At 35.2% G+C, this 23187-nt stretch overlaps 5 protein-coding genes across 12 annotated transcripts; 2 read left to right on the top strand and 3 right to left on the bottom strand.

The window, feature by feature from the left end:
• Window positions 1-1360: 1360 nt before the first annotated feature.
• On the bottom strand, window positions 1361-6812 carry LOC118032714 (uncharacterized). 5 transcript variants are annotated; one of them, XM_035037483.2, is made up of 3 exons: window positions 6671-6812; window positions 4313-5536; window positions 1361-2206 (listed from the first exon to the last, which is right to left on the bottom strand). In XM_035037483.2, exon 3 carries the CDS (start codon window positions 2199-2201, stop codon window positions 1482-1484), a length of 720 nt encoding a protein of 239 aa, XP_034893374.1. In that variant the 5' UTR covers window positions 2202-2206; window positions 4313-5536; window positions 6671-6812; the 3' UTR covers window positions 1361-1481. The 5 variants fall into 5 exon arrangements, with proteins under 5 accessions (XP_034893374.1, XP_073262125.1, XP_073262127.1 ...); XM_073406024.1 differs by lacking the exon at window positions 4313-5536 and having other exon boundaries at window positions 6671-6811; XM_073406026.1 differs by lacking the exon at window positions 4313-5536 and having other exon boundaries at window positions 1361-2223; window positions 6671-6809.
• Window positions 6493-8495, bottom strand: LOC118032716 (uncharacterized). 4 transcript variants are annotated; one of them, XM_073406031.1, is made up of 2 exons: window positions 7703-8495; window positions 6493-6886 (listed from the first exon to the last, which is right to left on the bottom strand). In XM_073406031.1, the coding sequence occupies exon 1, from the start codon at window positions 8065-8067 to the stop codon at window positions 7735-7737; it is 333 nt and encodes a 110-aa protein (XP_073262132.1). In that variant the 5' UTR covers window positions 8068-8495; the 3' UTR covers window positions 6493-6886; window positions 7703-7734. The 4 variants fall into 4 exon arrangements, with proteins under 4 accessions (XP_073262132.1, XP_034893376.1, XP_073262130.1 ...); XM_035037485.2 differs by having other exon boundaries at window positions 7708-8495; XM_073406029.1 differs by having other exon boundaries at window positions 6493-6838; window positions 7703-8494.
• A 1667-nt stretch (window positions 8496-10162) lies between these two features.
• Window positions 10163-15273, bottom strand: LOC140954611 (uncharacterized). The gene is made up of 9 exons (XM_073404809.1): window positions 15132-15273; window positions 13549-13596; window positions 12615-13030; window positions 12081-12533; window positions 11830-11890; window positions 11602-11719; window positions 11057-11241; window positions 10601-10948; window positions 10163-10500 (listed from the first exon to the last, which is right to left on the bottom strand). Exons 1-9 carry the CDS (start codon window positions 15271-15273, stop codon window positions 10163-10165), a joined length of 2109 nt encoding a protein of 702 aa, XP_073260910.1.
• Window positions 15171-18018, top strand: LOC118032717 (uncharacterized). Its single transcript, XM_035037486.2, has 3 exons — window positions 15171-15624; window positions 16770-16850; window positions 17708-18018. The coding sequence occupies exons 1-3, from the start codon at window positions 15460-15462 to the stop codon at window positions 17867-17869; spliced, it is 408 nt and encodes a 135-aa protein (XP_034893377.1). The 5' UTR covers window positions 15171-15459; the 3' UTR covers window positions 17870-18018.
• A 4351-nt stretch (window positions 18019-22369) lies between these two features.
• On the top strand, window positions 22370-22835 carry LOC118032719 (uncharacterized). The gene is made up of 2 exons (XM_073404805.1): window positions 22370-22719; window positions 22823-22835. Exons 1-2 carry the CDS (start codon window positions 22370-22372, stop codon window positions 22833-22835), a joined length of 363 nt encoding a protein of 120 aa, XP_073260906.1.
• Window positions 22836-23187: the final 352 nt, after the last annotated feature.

Raw genomic sequence — 23187 nt, 5'->3', positions numbered from 1 at the left:
GTGGTGTCTTCCAGTATCTAAAAAAACCTTTACGCCATATCATTAGAAGCATTTTCATGTTCTCTTTATAATGGTGCAACTCGTGTCGACAAGTAACAGTTTGGTTTTTCATCGATGAGTCTTATCTTTATTTTTTCGTTCTCTCTCCTCACATAAAAATTAGTGTTTAACTCTTTGTTATTGATATCTCAACTTCAATACTTATTTTTTTAATTTTTTAATTTTGGTTCATGGTATCTTTATATATAAGTTTTATTTATTTTTAATTTCATCATTTAATCTCAATATGCAATGTATTATTATTTCTAATTAAACCATCATTCTTTTGATTATTTTTTGATTTTTTTATTAAATTGATTTTTCTTTTGAATTTCATCCTTTCAATCAAATTTTTTATTTTTATTTTTTTTTCAATTTTGATTCTTATTCTTATTCTTTTTAATTGATTTTTTATCCTTTTGTTTAAGTAATTTTTCTTTTCAATATTATCTTTCAATTAAAAAATAAAAAAATATTTTGTTCTATCTTGTATTATTTTAATTGTTATTTTTTTTATAATTTTGAATATTTGTTTTTTTGGTAATTGATATCATCTTTCTAAGTTAATGCGTTTGTTCATGTTTTCCGTAGCCCGCTGTGGAGTTTGCGAAATGTCCCTTGAAAAGTTTGATTTGCATGATGGAAGCTTGAGTGCGTGCAATCCTCTCAACCTCCCATGTCAACAACCAGCACCTTCTTCAATGCAATACCTAATTTAGCATCCAAAGATTGACCAACCCCACTTTTGTCCCCTCTGTAATGCATTCTCCAGTTTACGCACTTTTACGCGGGAAGGCTAGGAACATGGGAAAGCAACTGAACCACCATCATAATTAACTTTGGATCATCTGTGGAAATTAGGCCATGAGAGAACAAAATGCCTGTGCACAGTGCCCTGAGCTCCGCTGCCATTCACTTCTTTCTTGACTCCAAATTGTCAATATATTCCACTCAGAATCTCACAAATAAGCGAGGGGGCGATCAATTTGCAGCTATAATTGTAAATCATGCACAAAGCATCGTAAATATGACTCTTTCATAATGGAGGATGTTCAGAAAAGAAAAGAAGTGATAATGGAGGTGAATTAGCTTTAGAGCATAATCAGTGATGGCAAATGAAGAAACAAAAAAGAAGCTAAGACAGCATGAAAAGTAAAACCTATCACATGAGCATCATTTTGGTTCCATCAATGCCAGAGCAGGAAGATGCACGGGCTTTACAAAATATCACAAAGTCTCGAAGTTGAAACCCAGCCGCTGGACATTAAGAATGGAGATGCTTAATAACATTGCAGCACAGAACAACAGGGGACTCCAAAGAGAAATAATAAAAATGCAAACTATGCTATTATATAAATGATAACATGGTGTCTGGAAAGGAGATTTTTCGACATCTTAAATGTAAAATAACGAGATAATTTTTTTAAATATATGCTTAGAAATTAAAAATCCAACCACTTCTGGTAGTAGACACAAGTCTTTGGAGAGATAATGCCATCAGGTGTACAATGACTTATCCGTGGACAAACTCCACACGGGATGGAAGCTAATGCCCCTGCTTTTGGTTCCCCTCCAAGGGCTCCCTTGCTAATGTATCTGTAGCAAACTTTTCCAAAAGGAATTGAAGCAAACTCGCCCATTCCATTACTCTTCACTTCCATGACTGCATTGTCCAAAATCAAAGTCCTCAGGATCTCGTCAATTTGCTGTTTTGTCACCTCAACATTGAAGGCTGGATAACTATTGATCATATCTGTAACTTCCTCCAAAGTGGCGACCCCCTTCTTTTCTATTTGGCGTTTGCATAACTGCCTCAGTGACTCGATAAACTCTGTATCAAGGCTCCCTTCAAGATACCATGCCCCTCCAGTGATTTCCTTTGAAGGTTCAAACTCTGTTGCCATGAAATGTTTCCTCCCCTTGTTTTGGATGTTCACCACCTCTTTTATCAAGTTTTTGACCGTCAGAGCCTTGAGAGATTTATTTACCACATTATCTGGAAGTTTGGCTTCTTTTTTCATGTCTCTGGTCCAGATTCCAATATCTTGTTTGCTTCGGATCACATCATAGAGGATACGCTCATGTTCAGTCAGAGATTGAACTGGAGAATTCAGTTCTGGCCGTTTCCTCTTAAGGGATGAAGGTCCTTGTACACGGCTCATTCCTGCTGAAAGAACATCAAAGCTGAATATGTTATATATGATGTATCAGAACAGTAGTGGTTTTTAAACAAGATATTAAAGCACGAAGCATCTGAAATTCCCATTTTATGTCAAAGCCAAAGATACGAAATGCATCATGCATCTTTGTACACAATGCTCATTTTGGTGGCTGAAGAATTGCTGACAAATTTGAAACTAAAACAACCACATCACTACCAGTAGCATGACAAAAACAAAGTTTCACATCTCCTAAAATGTAGTACACAGCTCTTGAGAAGAATTTCAGATTTTATAAAAGCCAGAAAAATTGAGACATAAAAGATTATTTTCTTTGAATCAGTATTCCTTTATATGTTTTTGTAATGGATCAAACACTCAGAAATCAATCAACAGAGAGATGAAAACAACCAAAACTTTTGAGACAGAGAAGTTACAGCGACTCTACATGCAAAAGTATCTCATAAGATTCATGCATTCACACTGACTAGCAAAATAGGTTTTAATTTTTTAACCTCAACACATTCAGGTCATCAATGATATGACAAAGGGGCACTAATATGATGGTACTATGATTTCATTAGATATTACTAAATTTAGTTACACAGCAACACAACTTGTCTTGCATCTTTCTTGATGGCTGGTAAAGGGGCATCTACCAATTATGTTACTCATCTGCGGAACCCAGTCACATATCTTTCAATACCAGCAATGTTCAGATTACAAAAGCTTCCAGCAATGTCATTTTGCATGCAATCTACTAGAAACTCACATTGCTTCTCCCCTTTAGTTTCAAAAGCAAAAAATCCATCAGGTTTCAACATTGCAGAAGCTCCATTGCGAAGACGAACAAGATAATCAATCCCACTAGTGCCACCATCTAATGGGAGTCTTGGTTCATGTCCACCAACTTTAGCTTGTCACTTGGTATGTATGGTGGATTACTCACAATACCTACAAGTTGTCCTTCAACATCCTTTAATGGCTCAAACCAAGATCCTTGCCTTACTTCAATCACATCCTGAAGGCCATACAGGCACATTTGAGTTGCCACCAAAACTGCGATTTGGCTTAAATCAGTGCCATAACTTCCCCAAATCCTTCTAATACCTATAGCAATAGCACCACTACCCGTACCCACATCTGCCCACAACCCTTGCCCCAATTCTTCATTATTGGAAACTACATCACTTACTAGATCAACAATCAATTCTGTATTTGGCCCCGGAATCAAGACCCCTTCTTGCACACTCAACACCAAGTCCCTCCAGTGCTCACACCCTACTATATACTGGGAAGGCCTCCTCTCTTCAATCGTCTGCTTCCACAATTGGTAAAGATCATCCAAACTTATCCGTAACACGACATTCTCATTTTTACCACTAGTATCATATTTATACTGGGAAATGGAAAAGCACAAGGGGGAGTGGGCGCGGTTTACAAGTGAGTCCTCGATGAGCCAATTGAGCTCCCTACACGGGACAGGAGAGTGGAGTCAGGGCCATTATCAGACTCCACAAAAGACGACCCAATATAGGAGGCAACGTTTTTTGCCCAACCATGACATTTTTTAAGTTCTGATGAAGTAGCTAAATAATTAGGCGGCCTGAGGGGTATTTTTTATTTAATTGTTGTTAAAGACGGCATTGATGAAGAGAAAAATCGGTGTGCAACAGCAGCTATAAAGACACGCTCGGCTCAGGCCTAGCTTCATCTCTCTTCCTCAATGTAACCACATGTCAAAAGCATATCCTGACAGATTAATGGTATTGGTGCACATTCCTTAAACAAGGACTATTCATTTATATTGGATATTTGGGTGTTCTCTATCAACCTCAATCAAGCTAAAAACCGTGGACAAAAACTAATCTATAAAGATCAAGATTCAAGCTTTAACCACGCAATTAATTGCTTTTGATCAAACGAGCAAAACCCAGATTGTGTTTTCAATTTAACAATCCTTGTGTCCATGAAATAAAGCACATGCCTTTGACTAGATAGGAGTTAGTTCATAGTCCTTGCACTCACACACACTTTTTTATGCTTCAAAAGTCCCAAGTCTAACAGTGATATGAGACAAAAAGAAAGAAAGAAAGAGTAGCCGCAAAACTCACCGGAAGAGGCAGCCGGTGCAATAAGCCGGGACGCGGAGGTCGAAGGAAGAGAAGAGGTAGCGGCAGGAAGCGGCGGGAAGGTGACTGACTGAACACAGGCTAGATAGAGAGGTGTGTGAGAGCACCGTAGAATAAGAGTACGAAAAACGCTGCGTTTCACTTATAAAGGTTTTTTTAGTTAAATGAAATCCATTTTATTTATTTTTCCAAAGACTCTTTTAGGTGTTTGTCAAGCTTAAAATAAACATGTGTTATGACCTCGCATTTTGTTAAGATGATGATTTTAATTTATTGATTTTTTAATATTTCGTTGACTTTTTTTTTTTTATATAATCTTGATCCCCTTTTACTCTTAAAAAGCAAGTAATACTTAATATATATTATATTATTTTAAACAATAATAAATAGCACGGGCACTATTTAAACTCTCATATCCAAAACTCTATTTTAAGAAATTTACTCGTTAAGTAATAAATATAATAAAAATCCGATTTGTGAAAACCCATTACCATATAAGAATTAACATGAATGACTTGTATGATGTTTTTGTTCTGGTCATGTTGTGTTCCAGTCATTGTGCGTGGCCTGCACATGGAGACTCGGAGATGCACGCTGAACCAATCCCATGAGCATGTCCTGCACATTAATGCTTCCCCTGATTTGGGATATCGTCCCCTGAATCTCACTGAAGATGGCCTGGCTGTTGCCGACGAACGATGAGCCTTCCTGAACAGGTTTCAACTGTGTTCTACACACAGAGTACCAGAACTCCCAACTGTTACTCACCCCAGGTTTCAAGGCCCTCTAATCTCCCAATGCACACAAGTTTTCTAGCTACTTGATGATAGCAGAGACTTTCCCCCAACACTCTGAAGGCTGTAAAATGGCCAGTGGATGCTCTTCTTATCTGTCCATATCTAGTTTCTGTTTTCACAAAGGACAGGAAAACCACATTTGGATAACTCATTCTCAAGAGACTGATCGTTTTGATTAATACTAGTAAGGCAGATGCGATATCATAGAATGCAGCTGCTAGAATTTGAGCATAGGGATACCAACCATAGCTGCTTCAGGCAACTCTCGGGAAAGCAAGACGGGAAAACATAGGGTCAAAAGTAATGAGAAACCTGCAGTCTCTACATATGGTTTGCAATCTTCAAAAGCCATCTGAGAAAAATTATGTTTCTCCTAGAGGATGTCTGTCTGTAGGTTAGGGCAATCGAGCTGCAGCAATGTTTTGAGTCATGTTAAATGTGGCAGTGCAACCGAAAATCATATATTTCACGCGAAAGGACCAGCATGCCATTTCATAAAATGGAATGGATTCCTTTTAACTATTGGAAAGAGCTGGCCTTTTGTCTTTTCAATTTTTGATGTTAGGGCTGGATTCCCCTACACCAGTGAGAATAATAACAGACAATATCCAACTGTTGCCAGGCATATTCCAACTCACAATATTCTATCAACCAAATCATAGACCCTTTTTAGAGTTTCTTATCTCTATCTTCTCAGCAATTTGCAAAACAATCTGACAGAGGATCACTCACGACCTCAAGATCTAAATGAGAGGCCATATCATTTGCCTGTTTTATGGGCATTCACCTGTGCTTTTCTGGTTTCTTTTTTCAAACTTCTTTGTCTTCTTTTCTGCAACTGCCCAAACATTTCCATCTCCTTTCCTACATATTTCTTGCATTTTTCATACGATCTTAAGAGTATTTGTAAAACAGTTTTTGAAGGAGAATATTCATACTACTTGCTTCTTCCATACTTCAATGTATAGAGCTATGATATTCAGCTACATATGCAGTTCCTTTCATCTCTCTATCAATATCATTTGTTGTTATTGCTATTTCACAAGGAACATGAATGTGGGATATGGCATAACAAGTTTGATTGCAACACAACTCTTTTGTGGGACTTTCAACAATTTAATTTCCAAGAACAATTTGGTTAAAAGTAACTCAGCCTCTAAGTACTCATCCAGTCTTTCATGGTTTATTTCAATTGCTTAAATCGAAATCCTATCCCATCATGTATAACCAATCCAGAATTTGTATAAATTTCTATTTCAATAATCAAAAAGTTACAAGATTGGATGCATCTACATAACAAATAAAGATCCCAAAAAATCTGAATGAAATTAGGCCAATATCACAATTTCATAATGGTCACACATGTAAAGCAGACAATTTAAAGAGTCATTCGAAACGAATGAAACAAGAGGTCCCAGAATCATCCATATGTACAAACAGTTAACTATAATACTTTTTGCATTAGAAACTGTATCTGTAGTTTTAAAGCAATCACACAACCATGAAATACGGAACTTTGAAAAATCTGGAATTAATTACTTACAAAGATTCAGCTCTGTCAACAGCTAGAGGTATACAAACAAGATGAACATAAACAAGCTCCTTTTAGTTATCTTACTCATCTGGAAACTCTTTGCTTGATGTAGCCGACTGAAGTCAAAACTTGAACACAGTCATCTTTTCCGATCCTCTATCAAGACAAACTCTACAACTGCATACATGGACAAGAGACTAAGCAATCTACAAAAAAATTCTATCCCTGCAAGTTTTCCACACGAAGTATGAAATTTCAGCAACCAAGAACTTGAGAAAGTAGAATGATTATTGAAAATTGCACTTCCAATGAAATCAATCAATAGATAGCGTTAAATGATAATCTAGGTGAAAATTTTCAAGATTATATATCTTCCATCTCTAATAGCTAAACTAAAATGTTCAGGGTAATCAACTAATTGATCATCGAGAGGATCAGATACTTATAAAGATCTCATTCACCTCAAGAGAAAAGTTTGCTTCTAGGAATTGACATATCTTTTTAGTCAAATAACATGATATTGGATAGGCATCTATTAGCTGTCTGCTCAAAAAAGAGAAAAGAATCAACTTTGGTTCTGGGCAGCATCCTCATAACAAACAAGTATAAGACAAAAAGCAATCATCACCAACTAGCGGAGTCCTACTGGATCCAAGTTCAAAATGGACATAACCCTCAATGGTATTGCATATGCACAAACACATACAAGTCAGCAAATTCCAAGGATAGCAAGCAAACTTTTCTTTTTAAAATCTTCTCCATGGCTATGACTTAGCCTTTTAACGATGCCATCACTCATCAATATGCAATTTTGACATATAAATATAAAGAAAAGAAAAGAAAAGCCAGATTGAGGCAAAAAAATAAAAGAATCTTGATAAAAACCCACAAAATCAGTAGATATACACACTCGTCTCCACAAAATTATCATGCAACACCAATCCAAACAACCCAACAATTTCCTCATAAACAAAACAAAATCCCCACAAAACAAAAGAAACAAATTAAACATATACAAGTGAGAGAGAGAGAGAGAGATACCGTACACGAATGATGAAACAAAATGGAGTAAATCAGTCAGAGTCATGGTAGTAGTATTCAACATCAACAGAGGAGGAGGAGGAAGAGGCTTGATGATGATGATGACCATACTGATGGTGATCTTCATCATCTGATGATGTGGAGTAATAAGAGTAAGAAGACAGGAAAGAATCAGGTGGAGGCAAGCAGAGGAAAGTCCAGACGAAAAGAGCTAAACGGCCCAGTTGTTGAAGAGGAAAGCAGCAAACAAGATCAAGGAGCTGGTGACTGCTTACACGATCTTGGAACCTTATGCATGCTATTTGTTGCCATACGTCTGCTGATACGTGGGCGACTGATAATACAATTGAGCTGTTAAACACCATTTTTCTTCTCTCTTCTCTCTTTGCTATTTCTTTCCTTTTTTTCAAGACAGATTTTTAATCCTCTTTCTCAACTGCCCTAACTCTCTCTTGTTGTTGTTTGCTTGCTGCTGCTGTTTTGTTTTCATGTCGGGACACATTTTTAGATAAAAAAAAAGAGGAAAAAATCCTTAAAAATCACAGGTAGTGACACAGATATGGGCTTATTTTTTGATTTTTTTTTACGTTAAAAAATTGTAATTTATATATATATTTTAAAGAATTTATAACTGTAAAAATTATCATCATATCAAACACACGATCTGAACGAGAGGGTTGCTTCTCAGATTGGATGCAGCCAACAATAACGTAAATTGTGATCAAAATGATTGTTCGATAGTGCCCTTACAGTTTGGACTTTGGAGCAGAGAAGATGGGTCATAGTTTCAGGGTTGACCTTCGGTTGGCAACACATGAAAAGAGAAGTCAAGCACAACTTGGGCACCATGTTTAAAGATGGATAGTTTGACAGGAAAGCCAGCCGTTCATATCCATAAACATTTGATAAAAAATATAAAAAAACCTATAAACATTGAAAAAATGGGCATAGAAGACTTCCCTATGCACATAGCATGGATGAAATAAATTTGATTGGAAGGACGGAGACATACATATAAAATATATCATCCAATGACCACCTAGACATTTTCAGACAAGGCATTTTGTTGCAGTTGTTCAAAGAATCATGGATGTTTCCTTTCATGGTCCCATATGGCCTCGTACGTCTCTGACCACTCCCTGGATCTTGAGGATATCTTGGTATGCAGTGACAGAGTCATTGTTAGGATTATGGATGATTGAAGAATTATACGTGAACTGGGATGAATAGAAATTGTATTATTCAGCAAGAGCTCTTGGCTTTATAAAACTAGGACTCTCCCTTCTAGTTTGTTATTTATTCTAACAGACTCTAACAACCAGAATATGATTCACGAGAAAACTCCTTCATTCCATCCCTTAAACTAAATGCTTATGAAGTAGTTAGTTTATATTATGGTAGTATTTCACATACTCCCAATAACTTCCGAAGCTTTTGAAACACTTCGAGCTTTAATGGCTTGGTCATTATATCTGCGATTTGATCCTGACTCCCACAATGAATTAACTAAATTGTACCCTCCTTAGTAAGGTTTCTTAAGAAATGAAACCTCACATCAATATGCTTATTGCGACCATGCATTACGGGATTTTTAGACAACTTAATAGTTGAACTATTGTCGCACATTATGGTTGTACAACCTTCATCTAAGTGTCCCAGTTCCTTTAAAATTCTCTTCATCCATACTCCTTGACAGACACATACTGCTGCTGCCACGAATTCAGCTTCCGTTGTTGACAAAGTCACAATAGGCTGTTTCTTCGAACACCATGAGACAACACTTGAACCCATAAAAAAAACATAACCAGATGTGCTTTTCCTGTCTTCCATATCGCCAGCATAATCACTATCCGTGAATGCTAACAACTCTCCTTCTCCCCCCCTTTTATAATGAATCCCATAGTTCACAGTTCCTTTTAGATATCAAAGAGCTCTCTTAGCTGCTTGTAGATGAATCTCCATAGGTCTCGTCATGTATCTACTTATGAGGCAAATAACGAACATCATATCGGGTCTTGTAGCAGTAAGATACATTAAGCTACCCACTAACTGTTTGTAGTAGGTTTCATCAACAGTATTTCCATCTTCATTTCTGCTTATCTTGAATCTTGGAACTATTGGACTTCTTACCAAATTACTTTCCATCATACCAAATTTTCTCAAAACCTTCAAAGCATACTTCCTTTGACATATATAAATGCCATCAGACTTTTGTAACACCTCAATTCCAAGGAAAAACCTCATTTTTCCCAAGTCAGTCATATCAAACTCCCTTAACATAGAGTTTTTAAAATCAGATAGCATTACCTCATCATTTCAAGTAAAGATTAAGTCATCGACATAGATACTCACAATGATGATTCTTCCTTCTTGGGTTCTTCTTGTAAATAAGATCTGCTCACTTTCGCATCTCTGAAATCCTTCGCTAATGAAATGTGCTTCAATTCGACTAAACCAAGCTCATGGAGCTTGTTTCAAACCATACAGTGCTTTGTGCAGTTTGTAAACCAGATGCTCGCTCCCTTTCTTTTCATATCCTTTTGGTTGCTCTACATAATCATCTTCACTTAACTCGCCATGAAGGAAAGCCGATTTGACATCCAGCTGAGAAATCATCCAATTTTTATGCGCAGCCAAAGCGATAATCATTCGTACTGTATCCATTCTTGCTACTGGGACAAACACTTCTGTATAATCTACACCATATTTTTTAGAGTACCCTTTTGCCAACATCCGAGCCTTGTATTTATCGATTTTCCCATTCTCATCGTATTTGGTTTTATAAACCCACTTCACCCCTATTTTTTTTTGTTCCCGCTGGTAATTCAGTGAGTGTCCATGTTTTATTCTTCTCAATAGATTCAATTTCATTGTTCATAGCCATCCTTCAATCTGTACTCTTCACAGCTTCTTCATAAATTGAGGGATCTGTTGACACCTCAAGTGCCATATTTGTTTTATCCTCATATAGCCCTTCACCACTGACATAATCTCCCATCCATGTGGGAGGCTGCCTACCACATAATTGTCTTGAGCTTCTTTCTTTAAGCTGCATGATTTCACTGTCCCTCACTCTCTCGTCACCTTCTCTAGAATTTATTGTTTCAACTCCTGTATCACAGGCTTCTTCATCACCCTCTTTGCAATTATTTCCACCAGGTTGTTCTGCATCATCAATACCATCTCCTCTGTTTTTATTTTCCCTCGCCCTTTCTTCATCCTCATCACCCCAGTTTAAATTTTCCACTGATTGTTGGTCACAACTCTCACCCCATTTTCACAACTTTTTTTCTTTAAAAATTACCTCTCTACTCACAATAATTTTCTTTGCAACAGGATCAAAGAGTCTTTAACCTTTTGACTCCTTACTAACCCCCAATAATACGCAAGTAATGCTTTTGTTGTCAAGCTTTGTTCTTCTCTCTTCCGGAACATGAACATGTGCTATGCAACCAAAAACTTTAAAATGATCTACCGAGGGTTTCATCTCACTCCAAGCTTCCTTTGGTGTAACATCCTTTACTGCCAACGTGGGGCACCTGTTAAGAACATAAACATCCCAGTTTACAGCCTCTGCTCAGAAGGTTTTGGGAATGTTTTTGTCAGATAATATGGATCAACCATGTTCATTACGGTTGTTCTTCTCCGCTATACCGTTTTGTTGCGGGGTATAGGCAGTTTTCATCTACCTCTTAATCCCATTGTGTTTGCAAAATTCGTTGAATTCATTGGAAATGAATTCTCCTCCTTTGTCAGTGCGAAGACATTTAACAAACAAACCTGTTTGTTTTTCAGCCATGGACTTAAAGCTTTTAAATGAACTGAAGGCCTCTGACTTCTCTACCAGAAAATATAACCAGGTTTTCCTACTATAGTCATCTGTAAATAGCAAAATATACCTCTTGTTGCTGTTGGATGTAGGGGTGATCGGCCCACAAATGTCAGCATGAATGAGTTCCAGTTTCTGAGATGCTCTCCAGGTGCTTTTCTTTGGAATGGGATCACGATGTTGCTTTCCTTTTAAGCAATCAGTGCAGGTAACATTTAAGGTTGAGAGTTGAGGAAGACCACGCACCATGTTCCTGTATGATAGAGTCCTTAAGCCTTTGTAACTCAAATGTCCATACCTTCGATGCCAAAAATGGCACAAATCTTGTGTTCTTGTGTGGAAGCATTGATCAGCTTATTCTTGAGAAGAAGATTGGGAATCAGGCAATAAAATGAACATCTGATTTATGCTCATGGTGGTTTGAATTATTAATCCCCTTTTTGGATGGAATATCTTGCAGGTTCCACCTTTGAATAAGATATCTAACCCTCTTTTTTGTAATTGGCCTATGTTCAGGAGGTTATTTCTCAAATCGGGGACATAATATACTTCAACAATAACATGATTGATTCCAGTCAGTAGCATCTTCACACTTCCTTTACCCATTACATTCATCCTTGTGTTATTCCCCAACTTCACAGAATGTCGAAATTCTAAGTTGAGATCACTGAACATGGCTTTATAACCACACATGTGGTTAGAACATCCTAAATCAAGAAACCATGCATCTTTTTTTCTGGCTTGATGTTTCTCCACATAAGCCATCAAAAGCATTTCCTCCTCCTCATCAAGCTCTGCATAAAGTGATTCTTTGTTCACAGTGGGACATTCATATTGGAAATGTCCAAGTTGATGACATCTGTAACATTGAATTGTTTCTTTATTGAAGTTTGTTCGTCCTCTGCCTCTTCCTCTTCCTCGATAGGAAATTCGACCACGACCTTTGCCTCTTTCATATGTCACCTTCAGAGCTTGTTCCTCACTTTTATGTCTCACAAATTTCTGCTCATGGACGATTAATGAACTCTATAATTCATCAACAGTGAGAGCATCAATGCCCTTTGACTCTTCAATAGAACATACAACATAGTTGAATTTCTCAGTCAATGAACGTAAAATCTTCTCCACTACTTTAACATCCTGCATGTCTTCTCCATAAATTCTCATTTTATTGGCCACTGTCATGACTCTAGAGAAATACTCTGTCGCTCCTTCACCAGACCTCATTTCAAGTGTTTCAACCTCTCTGCAGAGAGCTTGAAGGTGAGATCTCTTAACCCTTACATTTCCTTCGAATTTCTTCTTCATTGCATCCCATATATTTTTGGCAGTATCTTTCTTGAGAATAATATTAAGAACTGTTCGATCAATTATCTGAAAGAGAGAATTTTTTACTTTCAAATCTTTCAGCTTCATCTCATCGTTCTTCTTTTGTTGTCCATCAGTTTGCATTAATCCACTTGCCTTAGTATATCCAATCTCCACAGTTCCCACATTTTCTTGGATCAAAGAAAATTTTCCATTAACATACTCCAATGGTCATAATGACCATTGAATCTTGGAATAGCTGGCCGGACAAAACATCCCTCTGTAGTCATCTTGCTATGCTGCCGCAAAGGATTTCAAAGTCTGCTGCTGCTTTGAATTTCAGGCCTAGTCTAGGCTCTGATACCAATTTGTTAGGATTATGGATGATTGAAGAATTATACATGAACTGGGATGAATAGAATTGTATTATTCAGCAAGAGCTCTTGGCTTTATATAGCCTTTAATACATGATACCAGAATAACAGAAAAGTAACAAACTCTAACAGAGAGGTTGCTAACTGTAATTTGCAATGCCCTGTAAAACTAGGACTCTCCCTTCTAGTTTGTTATTTATTCTAACAGACTCTAACAACCAGAATATGGTTCACGAGAAGACTCCTTCAGTCATCTGCACAAATGTACTAACATTTTCTAATAAATATGTTGCAAAATCAATTTGTTTTTGGTCCCATAAATCCACCAATCTCACCTCGTTCAGTCGTTGCTTCTTCAGGCACCAGAAGCTCAAACCATATATCTATAACCAGGGAAAATAAAAAACAAAAAACTGTGAGATTCTAAACACACAAGTGAGATTAAATGAAGGTGAAAGTTAGCCAATGATTCGAGTCGAATATTGAGAATGATCAAGTATCCATTGCTGGGAGAATTGTTGCCTGCAGAGCTCTTGGAAACCTTGCACTTCTCATCACTCGTAAAGATGACACTGGGACAATTCAGGTTTTCTGATTTCACACGTGTTTGATACGACAATGTTGTCAGATTTTTGTTCTTTCTTTCACTTTGCAATTTCATAACTAGACAGGGTATATAAATCATATAGAATAATACGAGTTAAACATTAAACATTAAGAGATGATTTTAATGTGGAATACAATGACGGATGTGCATTCTTCTATTTGTAAAAGAAAAAAAAATGCTTACCAAATTACATATAATTTATTTTATACTTTCAAATTTCAATTATTTAAGAACAATGGATAATAATATAAACTAACATAAATGTAAAAACCCTAAATTATCTCATAAGTCTTATTAGAAAGTTTTTTTTTCAAGATTGTTTATTCTTTTTCATTAAAAAAATATTTTTCTCTTTTTCTTAATTAGTTTGACGGGGTAGATTTAATCAACAGGACATTTTTCATGCATAGAGCATGACAACAAGCCGTTGCTAACTCTGTCATAGATAGAGAGCATTTCTTAAAATGTATTTGATATTGTGGTAGTTTTTATGGTTGACTTGAAAAAAATTGTTTTATAAAAAGTATTTTTGGTTGAGGTTGGTTTGATATTTATATATGTTTGGTTAAAACTGTGGTTGAAATTGAAGTTAAATAAAAAGTAGTTTAATGTGTTTGATTAAGAATGTTTTTTAAATTGAGGTAATAAAATAACTAAAAAAGATATAATTAATATTGATGATTTTTAAGTTAAATATTATAGATTTAACTACTGCTATTATATCATGAAATAAACAATACTTTATATAAATTATTTTTTATTATTTCCATTAAACTATTTGCAATTCCATCACTTATAAAATTCATTCCGACAACGACTATAGTTTTCATGATTTTTTTGAGTGTGTAACAAAATCAAGTAAAATATCATTAGGAACAAAATTGAGATTACGATCAAATTCTGCAAATACTACACCATCATGCGATCTTCTTCTAATTTGTGTAGTGTTATTAAATAATGTTAAACACTCATTTTTTAAATAAAATATAATAAAAAAAAAAAATTGAATTCTTTTTATTGAGTCAAATCCGATCCAATATATTTAAATTCAGACCAAACCTGGTTTGACTATGAATAGTGTAGATATTATTTACTATTCATGTAAACTATACAAGTAAATAATTAATTCATTTTGCACTGTTTATTTTTAAGTGAATAGTGCAAATTGAAATTTAACAACCTCATGATAGAGAGCCCCGCCGTGATTGTAAATCAAAATGTATAGGAAGTAAGAGGACTCAATTAATCAAACTAGAATAGTACAGGGACCAAGTTGGAGTGATTAACCCCTCTAACAACCTATTAACTCACCAATCCATATAAGATAACACACCAAAGAGAACTCCTCAAATACTTGCAAATTGGCATTGAACGCTATAAACTGTTTGTCTTTATCCACTCCATTAATCTCTCTCTCGAAGTTCCAAACTTTGGGAAAACTAAAGAGTCCCATCTTCAGTTACTGATTCATCCGTGGCTGTGAGCAGTGTAGTTTTTTGGGCCAAATAGAAGACCAAAGTGGGGATTCTGTGGGCCACTACAAGAACTGGATACATAAAGGAAAAGGATTAGATTATTTATTGTAAATAGCCACAAAAAAAAAAAATTACTCAGAAAGAAGAGGAGGAAAACGAAAGTTATGGCGAGGAAGAGGAAAGTGGAAAGTAGCGCAGCGATAGTAGATGAGAGTGACAAAGTTTTGTACTCAACGTTTAGAAATTCTGCTAACGAACTCTCTCAATTGTACTCTCAAGCAATCAGTCATAACAAGCTTTCTTTTGAAGCTGGACAAAGACATGCTCTCGTGAGACCACTAAAAGTTCTTTTTTCTTTTGTTCAATTTCTTTTCTTTTTCTTGTTTTGGTATGGCACGACTCATCTTTATTGAATTTGTGAAAACCCATTTGGGGTTTGATTGTTTTGATTCTACTTTTGAGGGCAGATGGTGTGTTTGTTGTTGAAAGTTTTGATCTTTAATGTATAATTGGTTACGATTATTATGCTTTTTGGAACGTATGTGATATGAATTATCATAGGTGTTGGTTTTGGTGTAGCCTCATATCAAGTTTACTGATTTATTGTTTTAACTTGAGTGAATTGATTGAGTACCGTGTTTACTGAATGATATGAACGATGCTTTTCTTTCTTTCTTTCTTTCTTTTCTTTTGGCCTCTTATGGATTATTGAATGCTTGGTGTCATTTTGGAAGTCTGAAGCTATGGGCAAGTTTGGAAAAGTAATGGGATTTGAATGTTCTTAGTTAAAGATCGTATTTGGTACAAGGAGAAGACTCCTAATTATCACATTTTGTTCATTTTCTGGGTTTCAATGATCAAATAGCAAAAAAAGATTTCCAAGTTTTTATTTTTATGATTGTTGGATGCTGAAAATCGTATCCGAGGAGTGAAGTAATTGCATTAAATTGGTTGAATCTGAGATTGATAGCAGCAAAATGATTGAAAAATGTAGTGATTAAACTGGTTCTGACAATTCTGTTCTATGTTTATTCGACTAGGGTCCATTAGCTATTTGATAAATTTGACTGTATTTCCATGCACAAACTTAATTATGTTGCTTAGTCGTAGTTATTTAGCCTTAGCTTTGGCGCTGCCATTTCTGTTAATATAAGCAGATTGGGTTATTGCTGAAACAAACAAGGAAGCACTAGATATTTGTTGGACTGCATCGTTTGGTTCCCATTTTTGTTGGCACTGTTTTAGTGAAGCTTAGTGGTAATTATTTTCTAGGGCTGAAATTGCTCAACTGGATTTCTCAAGTCTCCTCTATATATCACGGGATTATCATGATAAGCTGCATAAGAGTGGTGCAATCATGTGCATGATTGCTGGCATCTCCATTATTAGCTTTATTCAACCCTTTGGAAAATAGAACATGCCTTTGATGTTCACGAAGACCATCCACTCATACATTACCATTTGTTTTCTTCAGGAGAAACTGAGTAACTGGATGGCAGTGAAGCAGCAAGGTGGAATAATGGTGACAACAGAAGACATTTCTACTTATCTGCAGGTTTTGTTATGAAATTTTTACTTGCAATCCTTCTCTTCGCAATTCAGGAAAAGCACTTGGCATTCATTTGAAACATGTTTCTCATCTTTGGTATTATGATTGCTAAACATGGAAGTAACTCTTCATTAAATATTCTTCTCTTAGTGTTTATTGCATCATAAAGGTAGGCTTGCTGCTCAAGCATTCCTTCTCTTTCTGTTTTATTTTATCTTAGGAGTCCATCAAACCTTTTGTAAAAGTTCTAAATTTACTAAGGTGTGAAGATTGTGAATGATGATAAAACCAGTGCGGAGAAACTGATATATTAAATGCTCTTCTACCAATTTGTTTTCTTTAATGCCTGTTTCTTACCAGCTGCAATCTGTTGCTGATTTAAATTCTGTTGACCTGTGCTTTACATATAAATATCCGACTCCTTTCTTCTTTTCCAAAATCCTGAAGATTGTAGACTGTTCAAGACCCAATCTTGTCTTACGATATTTACGGGTAGCCATACTATCTGTTTTTAAGTGCTGCATTGAACGAATAGGAAAATAACTAAGAGGAAGGTGCCATTGACAATATAATTAAGGCTATCCCATCTCTTGAGAAGATCAATAGAAAATGCTCTAGCGATACCAGAAAGTACAACTTTTTCAATGTTACTTTGGAACAGAAGTCATATTTAACCTAGTGGGTGGGAGCATGATCTTATGCTCCAAGTACTGGCTGAATGCTGGAAAGGCAATCAACTGCTGGGAAGGCATGGCCTTTAGTTGAAGCTGCAAACATGTTTTGGGAAGGCTATGTTATTTCCTGACTAGTTATGCAAATTCTGATTGTGATTTCATATTTTTTTTTTTTGAATTGATTTGCAGAGTGAGCTGAACAATATTTCCAATGCTAGTTATGACTCACATGGTGGCCGGAATGAGGTGAACTCATCTATCACAACTCCTGTCATACAAAGCCAAGATAAAAACCTATGTTTTTCTTTCGATTCGGAAATGGATACAACTCCTGAGGGATCTGCTCGCTAATTTCTCAGTCTTTATGAGAATTTGTATAGATTGATAGGTTAATTAATGAGAAGATAACACTCAATTGATCTGTCTTCTCCACTTGTGAATCTTGGCAAATTCAACTCTATTCTTCTAATCTCTATCACATATGAAGATCACTTCGTCTATTTGCATTCTCTACTCCTGTTAGTCATGCTGATCTTATTTCTCATATCTTGCTCCATTGTTTGAACGTCACACTTTGGTAAAGTTTGGTTACATAATAGGCTACATATCTTCTTCTGTCATTTATGGTTGAAGTACTTAAAAGTAGGGATCCAAAGATAAGATAATATATAAAATGATGAAGCAAGTAGTTTTTTTATATCTACCTTGAAAAACAGTTACAATTACATTGTCTATTGAAGAATTAGATCCTTATCATGAGACTGGTGGTGAGGACATAGGTGACTGGAAATGTCTAGAATATGATGTATGGATGGTGAGGACAGGAGTATCCTAGGTCTTTAACATTTTATGTCATGGACTATAGAATAGCCTTGTGACCTGGTATGAGACTTGTAAAGACTTTCAATTCAAGATGTATCCGGACCTGGACTGATTCTAAATCCAGGGATGTGGGGTTTGGTGTCTTACCAGGCCCATATGTATTTGGGCTTAGCGCGTTGCTAAGCTCAAGAGTATTGTGCTAGACCCACAAGCACTTAGGTCTAATGCATAGATAATTCTATGGGTATTGGGTTAGACACATTGCCAGACTCGTAGAAACTTGGGCTAAGCACATATCTGAGTCTAAGGGTGTTGGATATGATATCTTGTTAGACTCACAAGCATTTGGGTTAAGTGTGTAGCCAAGCTTAAAAGTGTTGAGTTCGGTATTTTGTCAAATCCATATGCACTTGGGCTAAGCACATAACTGAGCCCAAAGGTATTAGGTTTGACATTTTGTCAGATTCACGGGTATTCGGGTGCAACATGTAGCTGAATTTAAGACTATTGGGTCAGAAACATTTCTATACCCATAGACACTTGGGCTAAGTGCGTACTTGAGTCAAATGGTATTAGGTCTGATATCTTGCCAAATTTATAGGCACTTGAGCTAAGCGTGCAATTAAGTTCAAGGGTGTTGAGTTCGATATCTTTCCAGACCCATAAGTACTCAACATGAGTAGACACTTAGGCACAAAATTTAGCCGAATTCAATAATCTCGGGTTTAAAAGCAAGCTAAACTCAATGATACTCTATCAAACTGGTCATATTGGTTAGCATCCGGCCTTTACTCTTTTCATGATGGGCTTCTTGAACAAATAGTTCGTGTGTAGAACTTCGCCGATCGTTAGCAGGCCTGATTGTTGTCACTTGTTTTACCTTGTACAGTTTTTGAAAGAGCAAACATGTCTGGACAACAAAATGGTTAGTTCTATTATAGCCACTGGCTGATTGGAGAGGTCCTTCGATGCAACAATGGGTCACTATGAACCTGATTTGACATTAATTGATTGCATCGGTAATATCTTATTAGTTCAACTTGAAAATTAGAGACTTTCAAATTCTATATATATGCATTACTGGAGAAAGGAGTTGCTCTGTTTGCAGTTATAATCCATTTCATCATATCCACATAAATCCCTGCTACCTGCTAGTAAATTTGTCTGTGATTAAGAGAGTTTCTGATGCTGAACTCTGACAAAAGCAAACACTTATGGGCATGCTTTTGTCCCTAAGAACACAAAGAAAGGGAGATGAAGAAATTGACATCCATGAAGTTCATATCATAAACTTTTTACCTTGGCTTTTGTGACTTTTCCTTGCATCATCACTGCCTTTGATTGGCTTCTCTAATCATGTGGTTTCCAATGTCTAGCATTCGAATTTCGATTGATGGGTCCGCTCTTTTGGCACGTCTTTAAAATGAGTGCCTTTACCTAATTCTTATTATCATTACTTATTCTTGGATGCATGATACTTTTTTCGGTTTAATATTATTATTTTTGAAAGTGTTTTTATCTAAAAAAATATATATATAAAAATATTTTTATTTTTTAAATTTATTTTCAACATTAACATATTAAAAACGATACGAAAACATTAAAAAATTAATTTGAAGTACAGAAAAAAAATAAAAAATTTTTGATTTTTTTTCAAAAACGCTTTTAAAACACAAAAACAAACAGACTCTGAATATTTTTAGGGCTTTTTGGAAGTGTGATTGTAGTTGTTTTTTTAAAGGATTTTTCACTTAGAATGTATCAAAATAATATATATTTTTTATTTTTTAAAAATTATTTTTGATATTAACGCATCAAAATGATCTAAAACACCAAAAAATATTAAGTTAAAACAAAGAAAAAATAAATTAAATTTAAACTTTTTTAAAAACACTTTTAAAATACAAAAACAAATAGAATCTCAATACCTACACATCGCGTTACTAAACATATCTTTCATCCACTTGTGTTATTTTGAATCTAAATATTAGATGTTAATGAAAATTAAAAATCGAACATATTTGATTTGTGACATGTGTAATATCTAAGTTTTTTTTAGTGAAATGATTACTTAATTTCTTTAATTTTTTTAAAAAATAATATTGTGTCATTCGTAGAAATCTTTTGTTGGATTTCTTTTGACAATTTAATTATTTTTTCTGAAAGGTTCTTAATTCCTCATCAAAATTTTCAACCTCGCATACCATAGATAAGATCAAAGATGCACTTAGAAAAGATTGTTTATACATTTTTTTTTAAAAAATTTAACAATTAACATAGATCAAGGGACTAGCTTATGATTTTCAAAACCAAAAGGATCAACTTGTAAAATCATAAAAAATAGGAGTAAAATCACAGTTTACCCAAGAGCACTTTTGTGTCTGCTAAGAAAGCTTTCAAGACGGATTTTCTATAGAATCGAGGAGACAACCAGGGAAAGAATAAAGAGGAGAGCAAATCGAGGGGAAAACACAACCAATAGCTTTGCTTTTGGATTAAATCTTCTAAAATTCCTTAGAAAACTTAATTCCATATCATTAGAATAAATCCGAATCATCATGTGAGTCAACTTGGAAACTTCGATGCCTAATAATCATTGGATGAAGAGGAAAGTCATAACTTAGTGGGGGTGCTTAATTGCCTATTAGGCAAACCATGGGAGAATTATCTTGGCTAATGCATGGTGCTTCTACATTCAAGTTAACTTATTCGAATACAACTACTTGCTACATGCAATTCATTGTATTTTATATTACGAGATATATGATGTTTTTAAAATTATTTTAATTTTAGACAATAGTACTTTCATAAGCGTAAAAAAAAATTAAATTTTTTTTTATAAATTTGATATTTTTTCATGCCAAACACACTTTTAAAAATACATACAAATATAATTTCAAATATAATACCAAACATGCACCGAGATTCTTTGAATATTCTCTTTCACAGTAAGTTAAAATGTTACCCTTGAGACCCACAAAATTGAAATGAAAGAGATTTTAAAAATATAGGTTGTGTTTGTTAGTGTTTTAATATAGAAAATATAAAAATAAAAAAGATAAAAATATATCTCATCGAAGAAATAAAGATGAAGATATAAAATAATAGATTTATTTAAAAAATAATTTTGGAATAAATTTTATTTTCAAAACAAGAAGTATAAAAATAGATATATCCTCTTATTATTTATGTTATTTTTCATCTTTTCTGTACTGTGATAATATTCCTCCTGCATGCAAAATAAAGTATTTAAGGCAGTTAATAATAAGATCCCTTTTTTTGGATTTTGGAGGGCCTAACAGTTACATTATAGAATACAAGAATACTTGGCATTTGGTTTTTATCTTCCAAATCCTAGTTTCTCTAAGGTTGTCCCTTCTTTTTGCTCTTACTTGTCTGACTGGATTTCTTGCTCCTCCTGTCATGGCTGGTTTACAATGCTGGGGTGAAATGAAAGAGGCTAGGATTGTCATTTCTTGCAATAGTAATATTCCATATTTTGTCCTGTCTTGTTAGGATTACAAGTGCTGTCTTTTTCTATCATTGAAACAGAGGTGTGTTTTAACTCTGGATGGACAGGTTTTTTTAGTCTATAGAGTCTTCTAATTCATCACCAAATACCTTAAGACTCAAAATTGCTTTCTGGGTTCCACTTGTTTCTTTGAAAGTTTTTGACTTGATCCCTCCTTTTGATCTCTAAACTCAAAACAAAAGTACCCCATTTGAGTTTAATTTGGTTGTGTTATTGCAAGCTGTTTTGTTTCTATGTTCTTCAATGGGGTACATTTAGTTCCGACAACTTTTTTGCCAAGTTGACAGCAGTTTTGTCTGTTAAAAGACAGTTCCTTTTACAAACCGCCTTGTCGGGTTTGCTTGCTTTTCATTTTTTTTTCTTTCTTCATTGTTCTCAAATTATAGGAATTCAATGATTTGAAAGATTCAAGTTTTAGATCCATGCTTTTGAATTGGAGTCATGAAATGGGCAAATTCTTTTGTTGTTTGATTGACGATCAAGAAAATATTTTGTTCATGAGGGTCTTGTTTTGCAAGATCCATTGTCCTTCCATTTGCTTCTGCAAGCCCTCTCCTAGAATATACGGACCAGTACCACTGAAATTGGAAAACAGCCCTCATGTTCCTTCAACTGTAGTTATATCAGTTGTTGATGCCTCCTGTGATGATGATCATGTGCTGAATGATTCCGTTGAGGTGAAAGAAGGGAGTGTAGGTGTTGATAGGAAACAATCACAGGCTCAGAATGGCCTCAAAAGTAGTCTTAAAAAGGCAGATTTTGATTCGAAAGAGGTTGATAAGAAGAAAGTGCGGTGGATGGATTTCTTAGGGAAGGAACTTGTTGAGATCAGAGAATTTGAGCCCAGGTTTGTACTTTTTTGTGGTCTCTATTATCTCTATCGACATTTTTGCTATACAAAACAAATGTATTTCTGTATAAGTGTACTTGATGAAGCTGATGGATTTAAGGATGGACAAGTAAGAATGGTTTCATTAAATTTTGTTAATTTTCTCACTGATTGACTGTAGCACTTCCAGTCCTTTCAGCTATAGCATATTGTTGTTCTACTGGTTTTAAATATTGTGCAAAGAAGCTTCTTCTAGGGTAAGGGAGGGCAGTTCCCTCTTAAGGCTGCATTTCCTGTGGTGGTTAAGTTTTCATGATTAGAATTGTTAGAAACAATGAGCTTTGATTGGTGGGAAACAATACTTTTACGTTGATCTGTATATAAAATGAAGACAATGGCATCATAACTTCAGAAACCATTGTGATCGGATAGAAAAGCTTTTGGTTGGGAAAATTGGGATGGGCTAATGTTTTCTAAGGAACAGAT

Source organism: Populus alba, chromosome 1 (genome assembly GCF_005239225.2).
Source record: "Populus alba chromosome 1, ASM523922v2, whole genome shotgun sequence".
NCBI lineage: Eukaryota > Viridiplantae > Streptophyta > Magnoliopsida > Malpighiales > Salicaceae > Populus > Populus alba.
The sequence above is the reverse complement of the archived record's forward strand: the minus strand, read 5'-3'. Positions and strand labels throughout refer to the sequence as shown.